Genomic DNA, 23,716 nt, shown 5'->3' with positions numbered 1-23,716 from the left:
TCCCTGATTGCTCAGATTTTTTTTTTTTAGTTCACTAAGTCTCTGGGTTTATTTTGCAAATCTCTTGTTTACTCTAGACCCACACAAATAAGTCATATGTTATTAGTATTAGTAATATGCAGAACCGTAATTACACTTCTCGGGGCCCAAGGCACTAAGCTCTTATGGAGCCCCCTTTAAAGATACCAGAGGTCCAGAGTCCAAAAATAAAAAAACTTGCATATATAAATATAATCAGAAAAAAACAACAACAATTTTTACCGATCTGTTTAAACACAAACATTGCAATACAAAGCTAGCTTTAAAAATTTGAGATTACAGAGGCCATGTGAGGTCCCCCTCTATGGTGAGGCCCGAGGCCAGCACCTCATACACCTGTTTATAAGTATGGCCCTGGTAATATAATGCAAGGAAACAAGGCTTATGCAACTCCACCCAAAAAAATCTTCCATTCTTTTAAGTAATTTGCCCACACTTTCCTTAAATTTATTCAAACTACCCACCTCTACAACACTAAATGGAGGTTTATTCCTCTTTGGCCAAATGAAAATTTCTACAAATCTGTTCTGCAGATATCCTTTTCCAATCTAAATTTATGTGTCCTGTGTGTTTCATCACAGAAAAGTACAGATGCTATGAGAATATTAGTTTACTTAGCCCTTTTAAAGCTAAGACACTTCAAATTAGGTCATCATGCAGATGTCCATTTCTCCAGACACTGCACTTAGCAAAATTCCAATTTTTCTTGGTAAAAAAAATCATTTTTTTCCTCCAGCTAATCTTGTTGTTCGTCTTTGCACCTTTTCCAACAGATCTATATCCTTCTTAAAATGAGATTTCCAAAACTGTATGCAGTATTCCAGTGTCACCTAACTACTGCCTCATACAGTGGGATAATCATCTTTCTCCATGCTAGCAAAGTTCCTGTGTATCACTGACTGAGCCATGAACTAGTCTAGCAGGTTGTTTGCACTGCTGAAAGAATTTCATGCCAGACTGTACAATTATCCTAGGTTGTTTTCACAGTCCACTGCTTTGAGTGTGAAAAGAATAGCATACCATTTGGGTATGCTATTCTGGAACTGCTGTTATCCAAATGCAGTACCTTGCATTTATCATTGTTAAACCACAATTGCCATTTTACAACCCATCCATTTAATTTATCTATATATATCAAATTAGCATATCATTAACCACTGTACCGAACTTTGTAACATCAGTAAACTTAGACATCAAAACCTGAAATACTAATAATCAACTTCATTAATAAATATTAAAAACTGTAAGGCAGTCCAAATCTAACCCCTATGGAAAAGAGGCCAGTCTTAGGCTGCCGGCACCCATGCTCTGGAGGCCTCATGTTAGGAAGGATGTAGAGCAGCTGGAATGAGTATAGAGAAGGGCAACGAGATGGGTGATAGTAACAAAGGGATGCTCTTAACAAGAAAGGCTTCAGTTCTGAAAATTGTAATGTCTGGAGACTGTGAGGTGACCTGATTGAGGTGTTTGAGGCTTTGAATGGATTAAGCAAGCTAAGTGCTGATGGGATTCTTCCTCTTGTTCAGGGGACACAAATTCAAACTAAGGAAGGACAGTTACAAAAAAAAAAAAAAAAAAAAAAAAATGTACAGAAGTTTGGCTTTAGCCAGCAGGTGGTTGATTTCTGGAACAAACTTCCATCTGTTGTTGTGGAACTTGATAGAAATGGGAGGTATCTTATTTTTTGGCTGATGCTATATAAGCTTTCTTTCTTACATCATTTGCCACTTCTAATGCTAAAGAGCAATGGTCATTTATAACCACCCTTCCTTTGCCTCCTATCATTTAACCATATCTTTATCAATAGTTGTAATTTCCTCCCCCCCCCCAATGCCACACTGTTCCAATTTATACAACAATTGTTTGTGGTTCAGCATCAAAAATCCAAGTAGACGATGTCAAAATTATTCTTTGCATTCAGTTCCTTTGTGACAACCTCATAGTAGATAATCAGATTTACAGGGGATTATGTTTTCTAAGACATGATCTCCCTTTAACAACTCCATGTTATGATTGCTTAACTCCACTGGAGGAGAAATTGTTGAAATTAAACATAAGAAAAGCACCTGGGGTGGATGGCATCTATCCAGTTATATTAAAGGAGGCAGCAAAGGAAGTAAACAAACTCTTAGCCATAATTATGAGAGCTTCCTTGGACTCATGTGAGGTCCTCATGGAGTGGAGACGTGCAAATCTGTCCCAAATTCACAAAGGAGGATCAAAGAATGATACAAGTAATAATAGATCTGTTAGTTTAACTTCTGTTCCGGGGATATTAATGAAAGAACTGGTTAAAGAAGCCCTGCAGGATCATCTAGACAAGATTGCAGTTATAGTTCAGTAATAACTAGAGTAGTAACTTTGTTACTGGTCTGCAACGAATTGGAAATTGGTTGCAAATGTTAACAGTTTGTGAGATTTGTATTCTATAGAAGTACCGGTCCACGATGGATTGGAAATAAAAGAAACTGGTCGTTCACCACAGACAGTTTGAGAAGCACTGATCTAGAGGATCAGCAGTATCACTGCGAGGTACCTTGACACATACAGGTGCTACATCGAGAGAAACAACAGTGAAGTGACAAAGTTGCACAACTTGATTTCAAATATTAGATTACATATTTTTTTTTAATAATTAAAAACCGGTTTATTTAATTCTGGTTAATATCATAAACTTTATCCTTGCCAAGATCTTTTAGGACACATATGATATATTCAGTGCAGTCCTGGTAGGTAGGCATCCAGGCAAATGTCTAGGGTGTCATTTTGGTAGGAGGCGCTTCATGGTCATGTGGATTATTTAAAAGGGTGCCAAATGCTTGATTTGCATAGGGTGCAAAAATATCTCACGACGGCACTGGATATATCTTTGTAGATGAAAACAAAAGCAAGAACATGGTTAAAAATAATGTACATGTATGGCTACTTGTCTGACAACACAACCACATGTAGTCATAATTAAAATAAAGCTTTCATTATGCTACCGTACCAGATGTAATGGGACACTAAGAAAAAAAAAAACAGGCAATTACAGTTTAGAGATCAAATTTTAATACATTTGATACAGTGTAGTTCTTCCTATGGATTAACACAGCACAGTCTTCAAGGGACCCTTTTCACTAATTTATGTTTCATACAGAAATATTTTGCCAAACCTCTAGTAAAACAGTTTCTAATTAGGCTCAGATTGGAGTTGGTCCATCAATTTCATACTTTTCTCCCCCACCCAAACTATTATTCATACGCGACGACTTGTGATGGGGGGGTCCTTTCCTGATTAAAAAAAAAAATTAAGTCCTACACCATTCCATCTACAGAGTACCATCCACAAAAAACCACAAGTTCAATACAGTAACACAAAGTCTACTGTCACTGTATTTCACAGTGAAGACAGTGCAGTCCTTTTCAAATTGTTCTCTAGATCAGCACCAAAGTTCTTTTAATGAAAACAGTGTATACTGAAATTCATATCTCTAGAGAATCCTTTTCTTTCTATTGTTTCTCTAAGCATGATACCATTGCACCCACTGCTGTGCAGTTATTTTTCATAATAAAAGGTTCATAGGTGGGAATCTATTCATGTAACCTCTGCTCTAAGCAGGGGTTGCCAACCTTTTCATGGTGGCAGGCTACTTTTGATATTAAATAAACAGTATCGGGTGTTACATTGAAAGATATAAACAAGAAAATTACTACATACACTGTCACACATAATGTTATTTTATGATTTTACTTTTTTAAATAATAAAATAAAATTTAATTAAAATTAATGTAAAACTTATGATTGCATTTCTTCAGTTATCAAACAAAAACCTAGAGTATAAGATGAACACTCAGCTTGCAAAAAATCAATTAGATGAGCATCTATAAGTCTAGATCTATTCTTTGACTTTATGAACTTCATGCTAGAAAATATGACCCACAGAGGTGTTTTGAAGCAAGGCTCACCATTAGCACTACATTTTTAAAAGAGGATACTTATTCTTGTCCACCCGATTCGAGAAGTCATTATCTTTTTTTATATGATTGTAAAACAATGTCACTTTGAAGGTTAACAATTTCTAGTTCAATTTCTGCAATGTCTGTTTTAAATAAGTTTCTAATTAATACTGAAATCTCAGAAATATGTACATTATTGAAGGGATTTAGAACATATTTCACAACTGGTTCAATTTTCTTGAAATCCTGGAAGCACCATCTGAATTCTTGCTTTAGCCCTTCAAGATGTTCCACAAAAGGCTGAATATTAAAATTCTTTTCAGTGGTTGTTTCAATAATACTTTTTCAAATAAGGGAAGTGTAACAGTGATTTTTTTTTTATTATTATTATTATTATTTTATTATCATTAGCCATATGGTACAAGGAAGCCTGAGGCTTATGCTGCACCAGCCAAAAAAAAAAAAAATTCCGAATTATCCACAGAGAGAGAAAGAGAAGTAGAAGGGAATCACCAAGAAAAAGAAGAATGATGATATCCAGCTCAGGACCCTGGGTGTGCCAAGCCCATACTCACCAGATATGAGCCCCTGGGGTTGGTCAGATTCCCACAAATTTAGTTTACCTTTGAATGCACTGATTAAACTAATCATTTCAGCAATATTCTTATCTTTTCCATGAAGTTCAAGATTTAATACATTAAGTTTCAGATTCATATTTGTGAGAAATGCTAAATCTAGCAACCAAGTGTGGCATTAAGTTGTTGATATTTCTCATTTCTGGATTTGAGAAATACTTGAACCTCAGGAAGTAACTCAAAATCTTTCCAGAATCTTCCCTCTACTTAACCTTCATACTTTGGTGTGCAATATCAAGTCTGAATACTCAGATTCAACTTCTTTCAAGAAAGATCTAAATAGCCTATGCTGAAACTTTAAGAACAAATGGAATTTATAATTTTTGCTATGACATTCATTACATTCTTAAAATCAATCACTTCTGCACAGAATATTTCCTGGTGGATAATACATTGGTATGCAATTAGTGCCAGAAATGAAGTATCTTTCTTACACTGACTAATGAAACCTTTTCTGATACCTACCATTACAGGTTCACCATCAGTGATCATTGACACTAGTTTTTGAAGAGGAATTTTGTTTTTGGAAGAATAATCTTTAAATGCTTGATAAATACCTTCTCCTCTAGCTTTACCTTTCAACCAAACAATTGTCAGAAGTTCCTCTTTCACTGAATTATCGTAAAAAACCATTCAAACTATGACTGCTATTTGCACTGTATCTGTTACATCTGTTGACTCGTCAAATTGTAATGAACAGTAGGCACAAGTGTGAAGGTCACCCATCAACTGTAACTTTAAATATTTTGAGATTCCCTCTATCCCTTTTTTTATAGTGTTAGCAGATAGTTGTAAATCTTTAATTGAAGAAATAATGGCTGACTTATTGCTGAAATCTTCAAAAAGGGGAATCTGCAGCAGACAACGTTGCTTCCTTAACTAATTCTCCATCCTCGAATGGCTTTTTTCTTTTTAAAAAAACATAAGCAATCTTGAAAGATGATATTGTTGCATATGAAGACTTATCAATATGACTAGCAAAAAGCGACTGTTGAATTGAAATTTCAGATTTTAATGCACAAACTGTTTTTCCTTATAGCAGGTTATGTGGACAGCCTATGCCAAAGGTTCTATGTTAAATGGCTCTCAATGTTATGCTTCTTAGCTACTGCCACAGAATTATGATGCAATAATAATAATAAAAAAATTCAATTACACATGATAACTCAATTATTTTTCCCATTCACTGTTGAAATGATATGATTTTCAAATTTGTCTTTTTTCACTCATATTAAGTTACTCTTGGTTGGATGCACCTAAAAATAAACATATAATATAAAATTACACAGAGGAATTATATACTTTTGATTTTATTTTAACATGTAAAATTTTCACAAAAGCACCCAATTAAACACAAAATAAATAAAATGAAATATATAAAGCATTGAGATATATGAGAGATCAGAAGCTCATAGACTAGACTGTGGACTTACTACTGATGCTAGTAATAAAAATGATATAATTAAACTGCCAAACTGAGATATTTACATCGCAAAAATCACTGGATTTAGTGAAAAAGACTAAAACAATTGGAAAAGCTCCAAAGAAAACATTTTACAACCTCTTTGCCTATTACACTTGAAAGGCCATTTCTGCAAGACATAAATATAAAGTTCCGTCCATAGTGTATCCCAGGTTAGCAGTGACCCAACAATCCAACAGAGTCCAGGGATCTATGGGGCAATTGCTCCGATTTTTCATGCAGGCAAATGAAAACCTGGTTCCCACATGCATATGGTTGGCGATCCTTGATCTAGCATACACACTGACAACTTTCTGCATGTCTCTGGACCTCCTTAGTGATTTTTTAGCAACTTTGGACATCTGTCCAAAGTTGCTAAAAAATCACTAAAGAGGTCCAGTGACATACAGAAATATAGCTGTAAGTGCAGTGTTATGGACATCTGTCCATTAAATCCCCTTCCCCATTTAGAGATCTTCTGCTGTTGAAATATCTTGCATGGCAACATGCCTTCTATTTGCATACCTTGTCATAGACAGAGGTCTTTAATTCTGAAATTCATCATATACTGTCCTCCTACTCTATGAAACTCATCATCTGTCCCCTTTCAATTTTGCTGAACTCATTTCCATTTATCATGTCAATTGTAAACGATGCCTCTATGCTACTGTAAACTGTGATATTTACATCATTGACAATTCACATGAAATGAATTATTTGCTCATATCCAAATTAATAACATGATGAATGCAATAAGCTTCTAAAAAAAGTGATAGAGCTGACGTTTTAAAAAGATTCATTTAAGAGCAATTTCGAAATATGGGATTATTTCACAGAATAAATTGTGGCCACCAAGATGGCTAAATGGATAACTTGTTTGTAAGACTGTAGTGTGTGTGTTATTTGGTTTTTAGGAGCATTAGCAACTAAGGCCATATTGCTCCGAGATATGCGGTGGTCATTCCCTGACCTTTCCGCATCCTCCGTATTTGGTGGTGACAGACTCGAACCCCGGTCTAATCAAGAAGCGTGTGCTACGCACTGCTGCTCCTTCCCACCTGGCTACGGAGGCACCTGTAAGACTGTAGCTAAACTAAATCAATGTGCAAAAATATGTTCCTAAGAAGGAATGTAAATACTTTTTAATTTCTCAAAATGATGCAGAACATACATTCTTTATGCTTTTTTTTTTGCCATAAAACAATTATTTTTACATTTATAGAAGTAAAAAAGGTGATTTTTTTTGGATGCCTTTAATATCTTCATGTGTTTTTAGGGAGAGATTAACTGCCACAATTTAAAATCTGATAAAATTCTTTAAAAAAAAATAATTAACTCACCGGTGTGTTATTGATGAGATTTGGAGGATGCACTGCCGGTAACTTAGCATCATCCACAATTTTGAGCTTTACCGTTTCATACAATTCTTCCTCACTGGAATGCAAATGTAATGCAGTAGAAGTGGAGGGTGTAGCTGCAAGATGATATTGTTGCTTTTCCTGTGAGGCATGCTGAAGTTGATGATCATTAGTAATATTATTTGGCACTTCTGTAGCACTATGATGCTCTGATCTGCTTTGAGACAAGTCATTTTGGGAGCTTTCCCCAATAAGATGCCTTTCCACAGGATGAATCACAGGAATTATACCACCTGATGAATGCAACCGAGCGCTTAACGACGCTAGACATGATAGATGATGAGGGGCCATAGTTTCCAAAATTTTACCTATAACAAAATATACAGTATAAATTACTCCAATGCTATTTATATTTTGCCTGAATATTTATATTATTATATTAGCCATATGGTGCAAGGAAGCCTGAGGCTTTTGGTGCACCAGCCAAAATAATTTGAATTACCCTGAGAGAAAGAAAATAGAAAGGAATCACCAAGAAGGAGAAGAATGATGATATCCAGCTCATTATAAACATAACAAGGTTATTCTTAAAAAATTGGGAAACTGAAATTACATTAATGGAAACAATTTTCCCATTGAGGCAGGAATGTTATTGGAGTTGTGTGCTGTAACAACTAATCAGAATTTTTTTTTTGTGTTGACCAAAAAAAAACTCTTCTAAATGAAGAGGAAGTTATAAAAAAAATATAATTATGTAAAGTTCAAGAACATGAACAGAAAGCTTTCTTCTGCATGCCACAGGCATCAGGGCTATCCAACTTAAAGTCTCTAAAAACTGTGTGGCCTGAGTAAAAAAAGAGGGACAGCTTCAAAAGTACTTACTCAATATTGCATATAATTTTATAATGGATTTCACATGCCCAGTAAATAACATTTTTATATGCAAATTTATTCAATTTTTCTAATTTTGGTATGTTACATTACAATACATTAAATAAATGGTTTTGAGAACCTTATAGTTTAATTCTTATTTGTAGACCTTTGTTGTCTGACAGATATGTGTATAATATATATTTAAAAAACATAATGCATTGAGTGGGTAGGTACCAAAGATACAATGCAGTCTCTAAAATGTTTGAAGTTGGATAGACTTTCACAGGCAATATGAAATTATACATATCAGTTTTTTGCCGCATTTAAAGTTCTATAATTATATTTATTTAATTTTGTGATTTTTAAGAACACGTGCAAACAGTGCTTTATATTAGTTAAAAAATAGTTAAACTCATGCAAAGGCAAGAGAAAGCATAAAACTAACTAAAGAACACTTATCTGATTTAGCAAAAACAATTTGAATATATAAGTAGACTTTTCAATACAACTAGTCAGTTAATGAGATAAAATAGCTAGGTTTACTTCATATGATAACAACATTGTAGGTTAATACAGCCCTTGTAAAATTGACCACTCTTATTCTAATCAATAAAACAATATATAAAGCATCTGCAATTTTTAAAACTTCCTCTTGATTATAACAGAATTAATATAGTTATTTACTTTATCAAGGAGATTCTGAGACATTATTCTTTCTTTTGTCAATCACAAGAAATAGATTAAGATAACCTGAAAAAACTGAACAAGAATGGCAGATGATGGAAACAAAGATTATTAGCTATACAACTTTAAAAAAAAATTTCGACCATGAAAATAAAAACAATTTTCCCATAGATGCAGTGAATCTCAACAGTCATTTTTACATCTGAATAATAGCCCATTCAGATGTAAAAGGGAATAAATGTTCTTGATAAACTGTACACACAAACACAAAGTACATATAAAAGCCTACGCATGAAAGTTATATGCAGGAAAATTTCAGTAAAATAATAACCAGAAAATAAATCCTAATTGGAAAGTACAACTATTGCTTGCTGAGAAAACACAGTGCACACGGTCCCTTTGCACACGGTCACTTTATATTGTTTTATAAGTATCCAAAATTTGAGTTCTTAGCTGAATAAAAAAATATGCAAGTAACCTAACTTTTTAAGCACACTGGTAACAAAACCCAAAAAACATATGAGGTAGTTTTGAGGAAATAAAATCACAGCAGAACTGCACACTAGGTTTGACTTAACACAGTGAAGTATTTTTTTCAGAAATATTCACAGATAATATTTTGGTTTCTTATAAGGCTATATTTTGTACATAATCAGTTCAATCCTAAGACACCTGTTGTTTCAAAAAAATTCAAGAAAGACTAAACCTGTTACCTGCTGGAGTAAATGAACTATTGATTGTACAGTACTCCATTCTGATTAACTTGGATTAAGGCTCTTTTCCTCTTTATAATTCTGTATAAGTATTCATGTTTACCAATTTGATCCTTCAACAGTTTAAAAAGAAAGCATTTCAACTATCTAGAGCACATTAGTTAAATTGATTAAAGAATTAATGTTTGTCTAGAAATGTGCATCCAGACAGTCAAGAGAGAAGTTAACAATTTGCATAACGGATGTCAGAAGTGAGACAACAGCACTGGCTTAGGGTGCTGAAATTGGAAAAGGGCACAAAAATTGGGAAGCAACAGAATCAAAAAAACAAGTGAACAGTTAAAAAAAAGGAATTCTATATAGGCAATTAAAGACTGTTGGTAAAACTATCAAGCATTATCTGCTGCTTAATCATTTGGTATGACATTTTGAGCAAAATAAACATCGCAAAGGAATCCCTCTAAGAGGCCAATTTGAATATATCACAAACTGTTCCTCTCCTTTCAGAATCATTTCATTATGGAAGCCACAGGCTTTTGCTGTACTGGCAAAAAATAAAAATTAAACAAATTAATAATAATAAAAATATAATAGAGGATAATATAAGAAAGTTGGCTATTAAATTGGAAATTGAACCTGAATTGTGCTAACAAGAAATTGCTACAAAAAAAAAAAAAAAAAAAATGCCTCACAATGAACACCAATAAATCAGAATTGGATCCACTTTTTCCAACATTTTTAGACAGCACAATCCAGTCACTGAGGCCAGATCTTATATGAATTTAAAAATTCTGCATATAGATGGTGATCAGAAAATCACCTCCATCAGCAACTCATATGAAGAATTAAAATATGTGAAACCATTTCACAAATGAACTGAATGAAATAAACAATAAAATTATTTAAAAGTTTTATTTTATTTTTAAATTGAAAAATCTTTTCCAGTTTATGTGAATGGGTGCAGAAAGCGTTTTGTACTATTTCTGACAGAAATTGTTTTTCGTTAATATTTTGCCCTAACACACAGTATAAGACTTCATAAGTGTGTTGGCCCTTCTTTAAATCTGGCTTGAAATCAGACTTAAAAGGTCCAACACAGGGCTCACTCTAAAATTGAGACTGTATAATCAAATATTATATTTGATAATACAGCCCCAAAACAAATAGATGAACCATATAGTTTATAATGTAAAATATGTTATAACCCTATAGGCAGTTCGATAATCAGTTTCGTAATAACACCAGGGAACTGGACTGTCATGAATAAGAAATGGATTGTTAGATCGCCGATTTTTCAGTCCTACTGGTAATGATGGAAATCCTTCACGCAGACTACTCGCTCAGAGTAGTAACATATCTTACTACTCTGTGGCTACTCGTATAAGTTGGATTAGTCACGCGACACGTTTTCTGTCTGCCACTGTTGGCAGTAGACAATACGGCAAAAAAATTCATTTTCTCATCCGATTGCTATAAAAGTGTCAAGTAATCTTGGTTCATTTTCCATTTCGTATTGGGAATTTCGTATTCGGCATTAAATTCACAATTCGCTAACTTCTGTGGAAAACAATCGGAGTCTTATAATCAACGCCTTAATGTCACCTAAGCTACCCCGAATCGCCAAAATAAAACAAAAAACCTGTATAAACAGAAACAATGAAAATTTGATAAATGAGAAACGAATCAGGCTCCTGCTAATACCTGTACCACAGAGTAGAAATATCTTATATTACTACTCTGTAGTAATATCTGGTCACAGAGTAGTAATATCTTATATTACTACTCTGTGACCTGTACTACTTAGCGATTTTCCTAAAAACAATAGGAAATGAACTAATTTCCCTGTTCCTTTTGTCTCGTTCATATCATTCCGCGTAAGTTGATGATACTGTACGTATATCAATAACGCGCCAGAAGAGACACGGAGAACCAATGTTCAACTAATTTACTATCCGGATGCTTCACGTACAAGCTCGTCAAAACAACCTCGTGGCTAGCACAGTGAAGGAGCCCTACCGATATTTCCCAAACGGTGTGAGAGGAGAAAGAAAAGGTTTCATTCAGTTTGTTGCCGAACAATAATTCTTATTGGATGGAGAACCCTAGGAAATTTGAACATTATGGCCGGGTTTGGTTCTGTTATTTCCCACTCCGAAAATCTTGGATTTTCATTCTCAAAACAAAAAAGCCTGAGGCTTTTTTGTTTTGACGAATGCACCATATGGCTAAATATAATATTATTATTTATTTTTATTAGCCATGTGGTGCAAGGAAGCCTGAGGCTTATGCTGCACCAGCCAAAAAAAAAAAAAAAAAAAAAACTGAATTATCCTGAGAGGGGAGAGAGAGAGAGAGAGAGAGAGAGAACAACAGAAGGAATCACCAAGAAGAGAAGAATGATGATATCCAGCCCTGGGTGTGCCAACCCCACACTCGCCAGATGTGAGCCCGTGGGGTTATAATAATAATTACTCAGTCTCCAGGTATCTCTAAACCTGGTGTACGCCTCTACTTCATTCGAGACTCTCCCCTTGTTTACAGATAATACAGTAGTGATGGGCATTAATCGAATAAAATAATTCGCTTATGCAATTTGAATGATTTTTCATTTGAATGATATAATATAGTATCGCTAGAGGCTTAACTAGGGCACACACGGAATTGGAATTTTTGCATTTTTTAACCATAAAAATGGGACGCCACTGAGTATCGCTAATATTCGCTACAATATACTGGCAGAACGTACTTTTGCAATAGAATGTTCCTCGTTGAGGAGGCTTCCATCCTGCAGTGGATTGATAACAGCTGCAGTTTTCATTCCATAAATAAAGCTAAAGAAACTGATATTTTTTTACAGTACACAACGATTTATATACGTTATCAAAACAAGTACAGTAGTCAGGACGACGGTTTGACAACCAACACATCTGCCTGACTCATCCGAATTTGTCTACCTATGACCAAATATCGAAATTTCGCCTCTATTTTAATAAAATAAAATTGAAATATAAATTACTTAACATAATGAAATATAAATTACTTAACATAAAGAATGATGATATCCAGCTCGGACCCTGAGTGTGTCCGAGCTGGATATCATCATTCTTCTCTTTCTTGGTGATTACTTTCTACTTCGGATTTTCTCCTCTTAGGGTAATTCTCGAATTTTTTTTTTTTTTTGGCTGGTGCAGCGTAATCCTCGGGCTTCCTTGCACCATACGGCTAATAATAATAATATTATTTACATTATGAAAATAATTACTCATTTATTATCCTTGAAATGTTACTTTTATAAAAAAAAACAAAAGTTTTTATAATAATTGCTAGATAACGGCAAGTATCATGTTTTTCAAATAAATTCAGTTAATGTAAGTATTATTAGTAATTCGTACAGACTCCAACAAACTGACAGGCTACTCCTGCAACTTCACCCACCACCCCTCCATATTAAATAATTAACCAAACGCGAATCGAGAGCCACAAATTTCTGGCTACAAAATTTACAGAATCAGCTAAAGAACTCGTCATTCCAAGTCTTTGACTGCGAAGTGTGAACTAAATTTGAATTTCGCGGACTAGTCTGCAACACTTCCCATAAACCTCTGTTTGACGGTTTGGAATCTCTTGCCAAACCACCACCAGACAGAAGTGGTTTAGAATCGCTTACCGCAACTGATGACTACTTTAATAAAAATATTCAACATTCCGCATCAAATGTTATGTAAATATGTAACTAAAATCAATGCATAAAATGTCTTGAAATCTAATTAATGTCCACTATCAAATATTTACTGTACACGCCGAAATATTTTCGTTCATTTCTGCTATAACACGGTGAAAGACTGCTATCTTTATCATTTATTGCTAATTATAAATAGATAATGTATCATCCAGTAATGACTAGTAATTGTAACTTTTTTTTTCATAAAGAAATGAAAATTTTCTTTGATTATTATGTAATTTAGTAATAATCTTAAAGAAAAACAGAATCATAAATAAAGATTCTGTTTTTCTATAAATAAAGAATCATATTTTTTTTCCTTTAATATGGATTTTAATAATAAATAATTTGCACATAAAGCTGCTGACTATATTTGTAGCCAAACAACAATGCAAACACTTCAAGTAAGCAAAGTTAGACACTTTACACATGGAGCTCAGTAGTGTCTTCAGTGGCAGCACACTTGTTGATTGCAAAGTACATGGGTTCGAATCCCACTAAACGAGTTTCCAGAGGTTTTTCTTTCAGTACCAAGTTAGTCGATCTTGGGTCGAGTTCTGTGAAGGAGGTGAAAACATCGCTAGCATCTCATGCACATATTAAGCTATATGATGTTACCAGTGTTTAGCTGAATATGTATATAGGTACCTGGTGTCAGTGATGTTTTCAGCTCCCTGCACTAATAATAAAATTTAATTTTATGTACATAATGAGCTACATGACGTTAGTGATAAAGTGAATACATCATGCTGTTTCAGTAACCTGCCCATAAACTACCAAACCTCAGTACGAATCCCACCAAATTAATTATTTTTATAGAAAAAAAAAATCGTGTGGCGCCAGTAACAAAATTTAAATTAAATTTTAAAACTGGCAGCAAAAAAATACTGGAGTCGGGTGATGCCAGTCACGTGATCGCAAAAAAGGATCACGGGGAAACAAAATCTCTTCAGTATAATGGTTACAAGCAATTAAAACACATTTGGTTACAATTCCATTTAAGTATTATACTGTAAACTCCAGAATACGATGAAATATTACTAGATTGTTCAAAAAACATAATAGATAAAATCTGTTCAAACCGTCACCAAACAAATGATTTGAACAAGGGGCAGTTTGAACTGTGATGGTTCAAATCACCAGGTATACTACATATTCAACTACATGATGTTACTGATAATGTAGAGTATTCTCCTTAATTAAACTTGGCGCTTAATAAATTTATTTATTCATCGCCCTATTTTTACTGCATTTCAATACAGACATTACACCTAACTGAAAATATTTATTTACTCTCTAATGGAACAGGCAGTTTGCGCATGTGCAGTGACTGTGTCAGTCTAGTTATTTTGTACTACTACATTTACTTAAAATTCAAGTATAATTAAACAACGAAGTATAAAGTATTTGAGATATTCTGAAAACTAAAGATGTCATATACACAACAGAGACAACTATTGGACCTGAATCTTTGAGGTAAATTTACTTTTGATAACTTTAGATTGACATAATTATATGTTTTAGCAGTAGTGATCATAAGCACTTGGAGTGAAAGCAGCTAAGTGGTTAATCCCTGCCTCAAGCAACAAGGCACCAACCCTCTGCCTTTTGTTTCTCTGAGAAGAGCAAGTAGTTAAAGCCGTTTACTGTATACTTGTTCGAGTTTCACAAGGTCAAGCTAAATGGGATTTTCCACGCATACAATATGGAAATCTATTTACAGCGCACTTACAAATTCACCCCAGTGAATTTGCAAGTGCTTGTAAGTACATATATTTTTCAAAAACATTAAGTCAGCCTGCAAAGTAAACAAAATCTCCTGTGATTCTCTAAAAGACTATAATCGTGGAATCCCAAAAATTTGTATCGCTCTTTTCTGGAATTTTGCGCTGAACTACAACCATATCAGATTCCGACGTTGAATATATGAACAGAGACCGTGCAGACGCACTAGAAATGCCAATCTCCTTCACGAGAATGATGAAGCTATGAGAGAACTAAAGAAGCAGGAAAGCCAGGAGGACAAAACATAGATCTGGCACAGAGTCCCTGCCCTGCAATGGATATACCTGGGGTCCCAGGTAGGAATACATCCAGCGGATCGGATACAGATAACACTGATGACAAGGGACCCCAATTGACCAATTCTTAAAACTATGCGACATCCTTGAGAAATATATGGCCAAGAAGACAAACAGAATCACTGCTGTCACTCGCACAGGAATTATTAGAATATGGTCGAAAATGGAGGGCTTTGTTTGGTGATTCCCTTTTGACTCTCTCTCTCTCAGGGTAACTCAGGAATTTTTTTTTTTTTTTTTTTGGCTGGTGCAGCATAAGCCTCAGGCTTCCTTGCACCATATAGCTAGTAATAATAATAATAATCTACATACAGATAACGAAAAAATGTCGGCCAAATTAGACTTACTCACAAAAGAACAGGAAAACAAAAATGCTACAACGCACCCGTTCTTTTGCCGAGGCATTGAGGAATGGCACTTCCTCACCCAATGAAGAGGCTCCTGTGCAAAAAAATACTATTAGTAAATCTGAAAAAAGAACGGCTAAATCGCACATTGTCCTGGTGAAGCCCACAGAGGATGCACAACTAACAACTAGCGATGCAGTTAAGGATGGTTTAACCAGTAATCTCCAGGAGCAGATGAAAACCTTAAAGATCAAAAGCATAAGAAAAACCTGGATGCCTGGTGTTATCATTGAAACGGATACTAGGGTGGAGGCACTTACTAAAGAATTCAGAAGTCCCAAAATAAGACTGAAGTTGGAAACTCCAAAACGAAAAGGACCTTCCATTATCCTCTTCGGTCTGGACAAGAGTACTACTCCTCTAGAGCTAAAGGAGGAGATATACTACAAAAACCTTGGCGCGCATACAGCAGAGGACGACGTTGATACTGACATTATACCAAAGCATATCACGAAGTCTAAGTCAGCTTCTACCGTTAACTGGGTAGTCGAACTTTCCCCAGAGCATGGAAGGTTATTAGCAAACATGAGAGGATCTACATCGGATGGGAAGCCACCGATTCAAGTACGTTCCAGTTCCCAAATATTTCAGGTGTCTGCTTTAGTTTAACTTCTGTTCCAGGTAAATTAATGGAGGCACTGGTTAAAGAAGCACTGCAGGATCATCTAGACAAGAATTCAGTTATAGCTCAGACGCAGCATGGTTTTGTTAAGGGCAGGTCTTGCCTGACCAATTTGATTGGATACTATGATGTAGTCACAAAAGAACTGGATGCAGGGAATAACTTTGATATTATATATTTGGATCTTAGAAAGGCTTTTGATACTGTTGCACATGGAAGACTGCTGCATTAATTGGAGCAGTGTGGCATTGGAGGCAAATTGCTGCTATGGATAAGGGGATGGTTGAGTGGCAGAAGACAGAGAGTGGTAATCAATGGACACTGCTCAACGTGGACTAATGTTATTAGTGGAGTTCCTCAAGGTTCAGTGTTGGGTCCATTGTTGTTTTCGGTGTTTATGAATGATATTGATGATGGGATATCAAGTTTAATGTCTAAGTTTGCAGATGATACAAAGGTTGGCAGGGTCGTTAAGGACACTACTGACGCTATGCTGCTGAAACAGGATCTGGAAAGGTTGAACAGATGGGCTGAGAGGTGGCAAATGAAGTTTAACATTGACAAATGTAAAGTACTACATATGGGTAACAGTAACCCCAGAGCAATGTATCAACTCTGCGGTACTACACTGACAGTGGTGGAGAATGAAAACGACCTGGGGGTAATTGTGCAGGCAGATATGAAGTTCTCTGAGCAGTGCAGACGAGCTGCAAGAGTAGCTCATGGTGTCTTGTCAATGATATACAGGAATTTTTCTAGCAGGGATAAGGAGGTGATTATTCCCTTGTATAAGGCAATGGTTAGGCCACATCTTGAGTACTGTATACAGGTCTGGAGGCCTCATTTCAAGAAGGATGTAGAGCTGCTGGAACGGGTACAGAGAAGGGCAACAAGATTAGTAAATGGAACAAAGGGTTGCTCTTACGAAGAAAGGCTTAAGTTTTGCAAATTACAGAGTCTGGAGACTAGGCACCGGCGAGGTGATCTGATAGAGGTGTATAAGGCTTTGAATGGTTTGAGCATGCTCAATGCCAATGGGATTCTTCATCTTTCTCAGAATAATCACCTCAGAGGGCATAAATTCAAATTGAGGAAGGACGGATGTCGGATAGATGTGCGGAAATTTGCCTTTGGCCAGCGGGTGGTTGGTTGGTGGAACCGACTTCCATCACTTGTTGTTGAAGTTGATAGCCTAAACAAATTTAAAGCTCAACTGGACAGGTATTTCGAACGAACGGAGGAGTGAAATGGGAGAGGGTTTTTTTTTTTTTTTTTTTGGCTGATGCTGAATAAGCTTGCTTTCTTGCATCATATGCCTCTACTAGTGCTAATGCTAATTTGGGCACACATCGCACACTTGCAACCAACAGGTCCAAACGTGTGGTCACTGTGCACAGCAGGGACATGAGTTTAAAAACTCCGAAAAGGGAGGAACCGGCAGCTTGCGCAAACAGCAAACATCCCAAAAGTACCCCACCTGCACTCCTAATTGGAGTGCGGGTGGGGTACTTTTGGATTATGGATAGACGGTCCACCCAACCACCAACACAGAAGAAGCTGGATTTCTTGCAGATTAATGCACAGTGTGGCAGAGCGGTGGTTGAACAAATTAAATTAAAAACAGAGGAGGAGAATATTGACATAATTATGCTCCAGAAGCCTTATGCCTACAAGGGTAAGGTCACAGGTTATCCAGCTTCATACAAAATCATTCAAGGTACTACAGATGTTCCACGGGCCGCAATCCTAGTCAGTAACACTGACATCTCTGTAGCTAAAGTAGATCCACTTCGTACATCCCTTAGTGCCTGTGCTCAAGTTCTTACTGCCATGGGATCCCTACATCTGCTCTCACTCTATAGCACACATCTCAATTGCGATCGCCATAATAGAAACAGCACTTGACCTTATCCCACGGGCTAAGCTACTCATAGCAATGGACGCGAATTGTCGCTCCGCCTTATGGCATAGTCAAACACCCGATCGTACGACCACTCGAAATGGGGAGGAAGGAGGAACTTGAAAACTTCATCCTTGCCTCCAGACTACAAGTATTCAACCAGCCTGGAAATTTCCCCACATACAGTAGCACCCTCTGTAATATTTTATACCAAAGCATATCACGAAGTCTAAGTCAGCTTCTACCGTTAACTGGGTAGTCGAACTTTCCCCAGAGCATGGAAGGTTATTAGCCAACATGAGAGAATCTACATCGGATGGGAAGCCACCACGCCGGCTATTTCTGGAAAGTTCAGCAAGTGGAAGGTTAATGAAGCATGGACCACTTTTGACCACAGAGTGAGCACCTATTCTCTTGGTCGCTCTGTGGATTGCGTTCCCCCAATACCAAGAGATGTAGTGCGATTCTGCACAAAGAAAGCTGACTGGCCACGTTTTCAAGCCAAACTTGTAAGAAGACTTCATGAAGATTTGTTTGTTATTTGGTATTTAGGAGCGTTAGCAACTAAGGCCATATTGCTCCGGGATATGCGGTGGTCATTCTCTGACCTTTCCGCATCCTCCTTATTTGGCGGTGACGGGCTCGAACCCCGGTCTAATCAAGAAGCGTGTGCTATGCACTGCTGCTCCTTCCCTCCTGGCTACAGAGGCGCCCCACTTCATGAAGACTCTTCACAACTAAATAATATCACTTCTGAGGACTGTGCAGTTTTCTTCTCCAAGACCATCAAAGAGGCCTGTACTATGGCAATCCCCAAGAGAAGGCCTTTCAAAAAAGCAGTCCATTGGTGGAATGCTGAACTACAACACATGAGGAAGAGAGTCCACCAAGCTCGCAAAACTTTTCAAAGAGCCCGTATTCACCTCCCACCCTTGGAGGTCGAAGCCACAAGAGACACTTACCGATTATTAAGGAACAGTTACACTACCATGATTAGATGCTGCAAAAAAACCTCCTGGCAGAATTATATCGTATCATTGTGAACAAACTCCCATCAGGCTTTACAGTTCTACTGAAGTCCTCAGTAGAACTGTAAAGCCTGATGGTTCTTCTACCTTCACTTGGGAGGACTCTGTTTACAACATGCTAAATGCCCTCTTTCCAACATATGATGCACAGCTAACTAAAATGTGGTAACAATCTGTAGTTGCAATCAAAGATTCTTACACAACAAACAATTGAACAACCTTTTGCAAATGACAATCTAAAAGCTGCACTGGACAAAACTAAAATAAATAAAACTCCTGGCAATGATCTCCTCGAGGTGGATGTTATCAAGAAATTTGCAACCTACTTCCCTAACACCATGCTCGCCACTTTCAACAGATGCCTAATGGACGGTCACTTTCCTGCTATCTGGAAGGAGGCATGCCTTAAACTCATTTTGAAGAACCCAGACAAACCACCTGAAGAGCCAAAATATTACAGGCCAATTGCACTCTTGCCTGTCCTCGGCAAACTTCTGGAAAGGCTTCTACTCAACAGGTTATCAAATTGCTACTCTAAAGAAACGCTCGTTTCTCAACTTCAGTATGGTTTCAAAACTGGTTGCAGCACTAAAGAGGCTATTTTTAAATTAATATCTACTGCTTCAAGCACTTATGCCAAGTATGCTAGCCATCACTTGATCCAGTTGACTTTGCTGGAGCATTTGATTGGCTGTGGTGGCCAAGTATTCTCAGAAGACTCCGCCAAGCCAAAGCACCACTCAACCTTTATAGCTGTGTCAAGGAGTACCTGTGACACTGCATTGTCCACATTAGTACCAGGTACAAATCTGTCACTAGCCAGGTCTCACGAGGCTGCCCCCAGGGCTCCGTCCTGGGGCCTTTCTTTTGATCCATTGTCCTGGACGAGTTCTGTGGGATGGACTTGGGGATGACTCAACCCCTTGCGTTTTGCTGACGATTTAGTTTTGGTGGTACATGGTGACACAAGAGCCAATCTAGAGGAGGTGCTTAAGACTAAAGATCTTGGGAGAGAAAAATTATATTGCTCAAGGGAAACGCTCCAAACTACGAAGCCCACTAGTTATAAAAATTGACAACACCTCCATAAGATTATACCCAGATTAAGTATTTAGGAATCGTCTTAGATATGAAGCTAAATTTCCATTCTCACTTGAAATATATGTCAGAGAAAATAAAAAATACTCGGCCATGATCATCCGTATAAGCCATGCAGACTGGAGCCTTAAACGCCGGGATCTGGCCCTCATCTGTCATTTTTTGTCCCATCCCTAAGCATTGAAGATGATCCGCTATGGAGCCTCAGTATGGTGTACTAGGACCTCCCTCGATCGAATTCGCCGTAAACTAGACTCCATACAGCATTCTATGCTCCTTGCTGTAACAAGGGCGTGCCGTACAGTAAGCACCCCAGTCTACAGGTGCTAGCTGGATATATACCCCTACACCTAGAGATAGTAAGAAGAGGATTGTATCAATGGTTGAAGAAGAGTATTCCCACCGAAACAGCAGGCATCACTCTTAACCTTGATAACAACCCCAAACAGGAAAGGAAGAGAATCTCTGAAATTATGTACAGGACCTGGCAAGAGACATGGGACACCACCAACAAAGGATTAATAACCAAAAAGTTCATTCCCTGTGTGAACCTCATCAGTCCAAAGCCTCCCCCCATGTACTCACCAGGCCTCCATACTACATTTCTTTTGACAGACCATGGAGCCCTTTAAAGGGAAGCTAACATCCCTAGGCATTGAAGATGATCCACTGTGTCACTGCAGGACTGAAGAAACGTGGGACCACGTAATGTAGGACTGCCATGAATATGACACGTACCGGCTAAGGTTTACCAATAAAATCCAAGATAATCTCTAGCATTGTGAGCACCTGATTATAATGGGCAAGCAGCACTACGCCACCTTTACTGAGTTTGCCAGTCTGTCTTCACTGCTAGACAGGCACCCAAACACCACTCATTGAAGATCAAAATAAGAAACTTTCTGGATATGACAGTCCTCTCAGAAAAAAAAGCCTCCTTCCTTCGTTCATCCCAGGAGTGACACAACCACCAGCACAGCTCAGCTGCTGCTGCCATTAGGCCTCCCTAGCCATGCTCCCTTGCGTGGTCCTTTGCCTCCACTCCCCAGGCGGGAGGTTACCCTGGTCTCCCCCTCTCGCCGCCCATCTTTTTCACTCTCGTGTGGCATGGGCCTGCTCCACTGACTTGGGGTCATCTTCCCTATGTACCCCGTATCTCTATCTTTTCCCCCCAGTCTTCAGTCTCCCTCCCCTCTCTAACTTACAACTAGCGTCCGAATCAACTTCAAATTGCTTGATCCCTACACCCAAAAACTAATAACATCAAATCGCCCAACTAGTACTCCTTTTGTTTTGGCTGACCCCTATCTATAGCGGTGTGTTTTTTTTTGTAAGGTCCTTGCCACTGAAATCTCAGGAAATTAGGTGACAGGACCTGCCAGGGTAAATAACTTTGATACTGGTGTACCTGGTCTGCCTCTATGGGGCGGAGTGGGGCAACGTTGGGTCCCATTAGACACCCAGCGGCTAAATGACAAGAGGAACAACGATACACGACACTACACATAGACAAAATCCATACACTTTTAAACCTCTGGCATTGACAGTGTTCTGTTTCATACCCACAATGTATAGCACGCGGAGATGGGGGGAAACCCCTGGTGCCGTTTGACACTAAACACTCTCTAATGGAACATTATCGAATATTAAGTCCAGGAATTCATTGAAATTGGCGAATATTTAGCAAGCGAGGACTTAGTTTTAGTCTATATGGACATTAGCCACATCTTACTAAAATTAAGGATTTTCTAACGCCTAAATCTTGTGGCATAGTTCAGATTACATCGCTATCATATTAAAAAAAAAAAAGTTGCGGGCTGACAGAAGGTAGACATAAGATTAACTTTCATTACAGTGAAATATAGCGTGCTGGTGGGAGCCCCATCCAACCCAAGGCCATGGATCTTGGCGCATAAATATACTCGTGTAATCACATGGTGGTATTTGCACATTGTTAATACACTCCTGCTCGCCAAAAAAATCCGAAGTTGGTATTCTCATTCCAACAGTAATATTACAAGCGGACTATAGATCTTCATATAAACGTCTCCTGTAATTGCTAATGTGGCGTCTAAAAATCAAAGTGATAATCAACCAAGAAACAGTTTTGTATAATAGGGTGGGGGGGAAACAGAAATTATCACTAAACACGTTCGGTGATGCATAAATTGGTCACACATAAATTTACATTTCTCGAATAATGAGTCCTTGGGTGGCCATAATGGAAATTAGGATTTCATTGAAATTGTAAAGGAGCAAACATACCAAAGCCTCCAATTCTTTCATCTACTGATGAAGTAGGAGAACACTGCACTACTCTCTAAACCAATGATCCGTAAATAAATATTGGTTTAAAAAAAAAAAATTGTGACACAACCCTCGTATATATACAGAATACACATTAACTGATCATAATATTGTATATAATACCTAAAATAACACAAAGCAGAGCAGAGCTTGCGCGTTCGCTCCCATTTCTGCTTCCCATGAATAGTATCGGAATTGAAATACAGGGCGAGAGCATGCACTTGAGATGCAAGAATCCAACTAGAAGAATTTCTTGCAAAAAAAAAAATATGAAAAACAATAACTCCAACCATATAAAAATTAAAACTAACGCTATTATTTCAGATTCAATACCAAATCTGTTTTGATATTAGCCAGCCAAGAATTGCTAATTTTACATTAGGCGACATTTATTTGAAACAAATTGAAATAGCACATAATTACTTTTATAAATCGACAGCAACAAAAATTATATTACCATCATTAGCGCAGAGTTGCTGTAGAGTAAACATAGTGCTGTCATTCAGTTGTTTGAATGCATCTACGAAAAAAGAAAAAAAAAGGAGGAAGGGAGAAAATGAATTAATGCTTCTGATACTATTTTGATGGCGAATTCTCCTGACGTCTTAAAAAACAACGATTTCCTTCTGCGTAGAACGGTTTTGCACGTTTAGTTTTAGTTATCATCGATAAACACTGGAGACTGCATTTCATTATTCCTTCAAGAGCTCATGTCATCTGGTTAAAAGTCATTTAACCAGATGACTTATCCAGCAAAAATTAGACCAACCAGGTAGTACATAAGTTTATCATAGCAGTTCTTTGCGACTTTTCAAAACTCTACAGACACTGCATATCAGAAGACAGGCA

The 23,716-nt window shown here is 37.2% G+C and overlaps 1 protein-coding gene across 2 annotated transcripts in view; it reads right to left on the bottom strand.

Annotated features, from left to right (window-relative positions):
• Positions 1–23,716, bottom strand: part of LOC150079281 (zinc finger protein castor homolog 1-like) — a 448,513-nt gene that overhangs the window by 125,640 nt on the left and 299,157 nt on the right. Inside the window, exons 1-2 of one of the 2 annotated variants that reach the window (XM_090383870.1) lie at positions 10,909–11,091; positions 7,416–7,801 (exon numbers count right to left, since the gene is read on the bottom strand). In XM_090383870.1, coding sequence (XP_090239996.1) covers positions 7,416–7,784 — 369 coding nt within the window. In that variant the 5' untranslated portion in view covers positions 7,785–7,801; positions 10,909–11,091. Of the gene's footprint in view, positions 1–7,415; positions 7,802–10,908; positions 11,092–23,716 lie in introns of those variants that run through there. The other variant, XM_090383869.1, reaches the window with a different exon arrangement.

This window comes from Mastigoproctus giganteus, chromosome 10 (genome assembly GCF_048544385.1).
Source record: "Mastigoproctus giganteus isolate SK-2022 chromosome 10, ASM4854438v1, whole genome shotgun sequence".
NCBI lineage: Eukaryota > Metazoa > Arthropoda > Arachnida > Uropygi > Thelyphonidae > Mastigoproctus > Mastigoproctus giganteus.
The sequence above is the reverse complement of the archived record's forward strand: the minus strand, read 5'-3'. Positions and strand labels throughout refer to the sequence as shown.